At 29.1% G+C, this 6716-nt stretch overlaps 2 protein-coding genes across 2 annotated transcripts in view; both read left to right on the top strand.

The window, feature by feature from the left end:
• Positions 1-3629, top strand: LOC113388275 (zinc finger protein 808-like). Its single transcript, XM_026625672.1, has 3 exons — positions 1-261; positions 2425-2437; positions 3001-3629. The coding sequence occupies exons 1-3, from the start codon at positions 1-3 to the stop codon at positions 3627-3629; spliced, it is 903 nt and encodes a 300-aa protein (XP_026481457.1).
• A 1164-nt stretch (positions 3630-4793) lies between these two features.
• Positions 4794-6716, top strand: part of LOC113388274 (gastrula zinc finger protein xFG20-1-like) — an 11019-nt gene continuing 9096 nt past the window's right edge. Inside the window, exons 1-2 of the mRNA XM_026625671.1 lie at positions 4794-5235; positions 6542-6643. Of these exons, the coding sequence (XP_026481456.1) occupies positions 4794-5235; positions 6542-6643 (544 nt within the window). The remainder of the gene's footprint in view (positions 5236-6541; positions 6644-6716) is intronic.

Raw genomic sequence — 6716 nt, 5'->3', positions numbered from 1 at the left:
ATGCCCACCTTCAGCTTTGGAAGTCTTCCTAGGCGCAGAAGGCGCAATGATGGGCCTGTCAACCTGTGTCTCACCTGTGGAAAATGCTACAAACACAAACAACACCTGAAGAGGCACTTGATGGTCGAATGTGGCCGAGAACCTAGCATTCAATGCCCATATTGTAGTCACAGAACAAAATATCAACGTAGTCTAGAATTGCATATAGCAAATAAGCACGAGAAAAAGAATAATTCAAATAGCAATTCGAATAATCCAATGGTAAAATTCGAGAATTCGAATGTTAAAAATACTTTGTAAAGGCCAAATTTAATAGATTAATTGAGATTTGTACTATTTAGTCCAGTCATTTAGGCTTAATTTAGGTAAGAATCTCGGAATTCGAGTAACCCAACTGTGAGTCTGTAAATACTTGTATATTGACACCCTTAAGTTGTCTCAAAACTTACATATGGCATTGACACCCTACTATATGTAGGTTTTGAGACAACTTTAGGGTGTCGATTTAAAAGTATTTACAGACTTACAGCTGGGTATCTCGAATTCCGAGGTGAGTTATTATAATGACTGGACTAATTATAGTAGACTTAACTTTTTGAAGTAGTACTATCTGGAGCCAATTCTGGGAAAAAAATAGTTATGTTATGTTACCAGTCTTTTTTGTTGAGATGTTGCATGAGTTGGTAATAACGAACTGTTAAAAAGCTATCTTGGCTGTTCGTTTGCGTGTTTTACACAATATCAACTTCTGAATCGTAACCTCCAAATGGCACAAATGTCAAATATAACATTAGTTCGACTGCACGTATGTTATCATAAGTGGAACAATTTGGTGCCACTTATGGAACTAAAGTTATATTCTGACGTTTGTGCCATTTGGAGGTTAGATTGCAGAAGTTGATATTGTGTAAAACGTTTGGTTGAACACCAAAGACATATCATTTTGTCAGTTTGTGACTGCAAACTCATTCGATTTCTCAACATAAGACAGGTAACATAAATAGCTAATTATCCGAGAATTGGTCCTTAAGTTTTTAAAGTAAAAAGAAAAATCAAAATCTTCTATATATATTAGGGTGGTCCTTAATATGGACATTTTCGAATTTTCTTGCTACCAGGGGTTCAAATGCTTCCAAAGTGATAAAAAAAATCCTCTTTAAGTTTTAGCTCTTAATATTGTCTTTTAGATAGTGCGCAATTCAACTAAAGTTTTGTATGAAAAATAGTATGGGAAAATTTTCAAAAATTTAAAAAATGTTTTTATATATAACTTAGCGAACAAATGGATGAGCTTTATTCAAAATTCGACGATTTGCAAAACAAATTATAAAAAAACTGTTTTGTAGAGCGTCGAATTGTCACTTTTAATTCATTTGTCGCTAAGTTATATCTAAAAAAAAACATTTTTAAATTTTCGAAATTTTTCCATCCTATTTCCATACAAAGTTTTGATTGAATTGCGCACTTTCTAAAAGTTAATATTGAAAGCTAAAGCATTTAAGCCCCTGGGAGCAATAAAATTAAAAAATGATCCATGTTAAGGATCACTCTAATATGTATATATAGAAATACTTGCCACATAGATTTAGGTTAACTTTAGGTAGTAAGAACCCGATTTCTGACGTACTAAAAAAATTATATATCTATATATATCAAAGATCATGAAATATATAATAGTATTTATATAATATTATTTATTCGATATAGCACTTGTATAAGTAGTTTCTATACAAATTCTATATTTAAGAATTAGAGAAATATATTATATACCAAATCTTATTAAAGAATATGTATAAGTAGAACAATGATCTCAGTATCATTTATCGAGATAATTAGGATATGATCAATAGAAAATGTTTTATTCATAATTAGTTTTATCAATATAAGTTTCACTAAGTTGCTAAAATTTCCCAAAGTGTAATCATGATGATGATGTCGTTTAATTAGCTTTGTGTATAATTTCTATGAACGTACTAATAGTATTTTTAATTTTGGAATGAAATTAAGACTGAGATGAAATAAATAACCTACGATTACTTGTAGAAAACTTTATCATGATATTAGTAATCATAAGATTAACAGTTAATGGCAAATGTTACATCTAATTTACTGAAAGAAATTTATATAGTGTAATATTGTTGCATGCATGTAACTGTATTAATAAGCTCAAATTATGATTCAAATGTATCGTTAAAATATAATGAATGTAAATTATGATCTGAAGCATTTTATAATGATGATCCCTATTATTTTATTATAATAATTTTTATCATTTACAGTTTTTCTAGATTATTATTTAATTTTTCATTATTATAGTTTATTATTAATTTTTGTATTTTTATTTTCAGGTGGATTTCTTCAAAACACATTAGAAGCTAATAACCTTTTTAAATCTTTAATTAATGTTATTCTTTTCTTTTCTAGACTGATCTACCTGGTTTTCGGATCATAAAGGAGTGGAAAGAAAATTGAACCTAAAGTCTAATCTTCTGAAGAAAATAGTTCAATAATTATGATTTACTAAAACATTTTGATACTAATAAAAGGATACTCTTTGCGATCGATTTATATATTTCTAAAATATTCAATAAATGATTGCTTTTTAAATATTCAATAACATGATTTCCATATATTTAAATCTCAATCTCAAATCATTTGGTTTTGAGTCAATGATAATTTAGTTGAATGTGGTCAAGAGAGAAGAAGCATATAATTCCTTGAACATGTTTTATATTATTTTTGCAATAAAATATTTTTACGGAAATTAGATTTTTTGTTTTCCGGGTATCAGTTTTTGTTGTTATTATTTTTTTTAGAAAATATGTTTTTGTTTGTATATTATTTTATTTCAACAGAAGTATGTTCTTTATTTAGCATTTTATAATAATTTATAAAATATTTTATTAGTATTATTCAGTTGTTTGTATTGTTTTTCTTTAGTTACTTTTGCATGAGCTATTTTTTGTTTAATTTTTTTTTGCATTTCACATTATTTTTTAGGAATCGACAATACAACGGCCAAGCATTCGATGTCTGTTGTCGGGCCTACAAAAATTCCTAAATATGCTCCATTAACCTCATCAATGGAGTTGAACTATCAAGTACCTCAATTTTTCATGCGAGATTATCTTAGTGGATATGCACTATCTCCACAGCAACACTTGGCCCAGATTCATAATCATCAGAAAATGCATTTTGGATCGCCGCCTGTGGAAAATTGTTTTGCTTGCACGGCGTGTAATAAATCTTATAAACATAAGACACATCTTAAAAGGCATCTGGATGAAGGTTGTCCAAACTTAACTGATGGCGTTGCTCGAAGATTTGCTTGTGAAAACTGTGAAAAGACATATAAGCATAAGCGTCATCTACAGAGACATCAGAAAGACGAATGTGTTGCGGTGGGTGCTGCTCCCAGATTCAAGTGTGAAATGTGTCCATCAGCTTTTAAAAGGCGATATCACTTAACCAGACATTATCTTAATACTCATAATAATGGAGTAGCAACAGCTCTTGTAAAAACCGAGCTTGACAAAAGCTCGATAATAAAAGATGAAGGAGCAACAGCTCTTGTAAAAACCGGGCTTGACAAAAGCTCGATAATAAAAGATGAAGTTGAAATAGCTTAAGGTTTTCAAACAGTCCTTTATTTATAACTTGATTTTAAATGCTTTATTTAATTTAAATTATTTGAACTTGAAAACATTAGTCAATAGTTACCATAATTGTGTGCGTAGTTTTAATTTACTTTGCTTTTAACAAATATTATTGTCTTAGAATATGTGCCTATAAATAAATGCATTATCCAAATACTCATGCCAAATAATCATTATTTTTGTAGCTACGAAATTTAATAGGATAATGTATGAAGCCATCGGAATATACTATTTATTAAACTAGCTTATGAAACCTAGAATAAGAGCTTATTGTTAATACTCAATTTCATAATAAAATACCGAAAAACTTAACTTTGTTTGAATCTGTTCATTTAATATGCGATTTATTGTATATTGTTGTGTGATCATTATAAATCGCATATTTTTGTATATATTAATCATTCGCTAATTTCTGCTATTCTTTAAATTGTCTGTGTCCACTTATAAAACTTGCTGAATCTTTGTAGCTTTTTTCAAACATACGATTCAGTCACTTTCAGATGTTTGTACATATTCATGTATCATATTATATACTAACCAAATATTTACCATTTTGTAACATTCACATGTCTTGCATATTGGTTTCATTGGAGTAATGTTGTATGGATTACCAAACATGAACTGAGGAAGGATCTTGCACACATCATCACAGAAATTTCATGGTGGGTTCACTATCATTTGCTTAGTGTGTTTTTCAATCGTGTGAGATAACCAAATTACATAACTAGATATATCATGGTCATTTCTGTTTACCTCACTTGTGTCTTTGCACTCACACATACAACATATTATAATTTTACATCAAACATCAAAAGTCATTGGTATTTTCAACTTCTTCAAAAAATAGTCTAAACAGATATATTTCAACACTGCAATTTACAAAAAAAAACTATTCTGAATTGAATGAGTAATGTTTCTGATATGATGCTGCTATATACTTTTTGTGTTGAAATTGATCTGCACTTATCACTTGAAGTTTTCATCTATCCTTTCTCTCACGATTTCTTTGTTTTGAAGTTTTAATCTTCGTTACATTAATATTTATTTGATTTTTTGGGATCCTCAGATGGATCTGCCTTTGGCACCGCTGATCTCTTTTGGTTCCAAGACTTGGACTGCGTCAACGGCGTCGTTGTCATGAATGACTCTAACAATCAAGATCGCAAATCAGCAGTGAATAATCATAATTCGAAGCGTTTAACAAATAATAATGTCGAGAGGAAACCACCACCATTGCTGATACATTCGGCCGCACTTTCTAAGCTGAATAGCTCAACCACCATTACACCTTTATGCGAACGAAAAATTAAGGCAGAGCCAAAATTCTTGAACCAGGAAGTACGGATCTACGCTGATGGTAAATGGAACAACAACGATTCTGATCGTGGTGATCCTCCTCGATATTGGTGTGAGAAATGTGGAAGGATTTATTCTAACAGGAATAATTTGCAGAGACATTGTCGTTACGAATGTGGAACTGACCATTCGGCTTTCAAGTGTCCATATTGTCCCCACTCATCCAGACGCAAAGATAATTTGAAAACTCATATCGTTAAAAAGCATAATCCGAATTATGCAGGTTGATTTTTATATTATGGTACCTATATAGTTTCTAGTGCGCTGGATCTATTTTATGTTTTTATGCTCATAAAATTCAGTTTAATTGTGCAAAATTAATTTGTACACTGTCACCATGCGGCCTAAATTTCTAAAGTCTATTTCCAATTTTGTTTCCATATTTCTTATTCATATATTACCAATCAATGTATCAATTAAGTTTTGCATGAAATATATTTAATTTACGAGATGTTTTTTCTTTTACAAATGATCGGCGTCTTATATATCAATTAAAATTAATATTTAGGGTGGATTTAAAAATATCTATGCGCAATTCAAAGCAAAGTATAATTTTGTGTTAGAAATAAGACTTAGTGCAATATCTTAGCAGTCTACTTGGGGTTGCTACAAAGATTTAATACATATTTAGTTTATCGATTTGTTAACTTGTTTAAATACATATTTATCTATATAACCATCGGGAATTATAATTATTTTATCAGAAGTAATATTTAAGTTAGTGTACAAAAGTTTACATTATAAAAAGAATAGTTGTAGGATTTCATTTAATACTTACAGCTCAAGCGATTTTTTGCAATAAATTATCATCACTTGCCAATTTGCAAAATATGTTTTTATATAACATACTCTAATTTAAGATTTATATTGTTATAATATTTTAGCATTTCCATATTTTAGATTTTTTTGTAAAATTTAGTATTTTTAGTATCATAATATAATCCTAATTGTTAGTGCATTTGGTAATGGAATTAGTTAAGTATAAGACCAATATCAGTATCGTGGACCAATAATGCTAAAGATCGATGTGCAATTTATAATCAATTTTATAATAGAATTTAAGCATTCTAAGTGTCTTTATATGCGCCTTAAGGAACTATATTTCCTGCAAAGTAATGTACAAAGTAAGAGTAATTCCGTTATAGTTTAACATTCCTTATATAGAGAGATCAATAAGAATATTTAACAGAGTAACCTTAAATAATATAATCTTGTTATTTAGTAGATTATTTTATCTTATTTATTAATAGTTGTTTTAACTTTATTTATTTATTTGGGCATAATTTTCTGTTATACTATTTATTGTACTTATATCTTGCCTATGAGAACCATTTTGGATATATGTTAGCACTTTTAACATTTAACACATTTTATGTAATACGTTTATTAAAAAAATAATAAAAATTTTATAAAAAGATTTTTTTGTATTCTTTTAACCGTATAAAATTTCTCTGCAAATTACTGAAAACTTTATTGATTGATTTCTTAAAACATTTCATGCTGATGTTATGCGATTAATTTTGTTTCAGATCCAACAAAAGCTATGTGTGATACCCCTATAAACGGATTCAAACTGTATGAAGAAATTGGTTGTAGTACTAATAATACATCAGATAATTCGGGTGCCGAATGTATTTTGGGCATATAATTTTCTGTTATACTATGCATTGTACTTATATTGCCTATGAGAACCATTTTGGATAT

The sequence above is a fragment of the Ctenocephalides felis genome, unplaced genomic scaffold, assembly GCF_003426905.1.
Source record: "Ctenocephalides felis isolate EL2017-DRISC unplaced genomic scaffold, ASM342690v1 CF-g0.4_SCAFFOLD_03572, whole genome shotgun sequence".
NCBI classification, from domain to species: Eukaryota; Metazoa; Arthropoda; class Insecta; order Siphonaptera; family Pulicidae; genus Ctenocephalides; species Ctenocephalides felis.
The sequence above is the reverse complement of the archived record's forward strand: the minus strand, read 5'-3'. Positions and strand labels throughout refer to the sequence as shown.

Excerpts from the sequence above, each read along its gene's own strand:
- LOC113388275 (XM_026625672.1), top strand. The coding sequence starts at position 1 with ATGCCCACCTTCAGCTTTGGAAGTCTTCCTAGGCGCAGAAGGCGCAAT.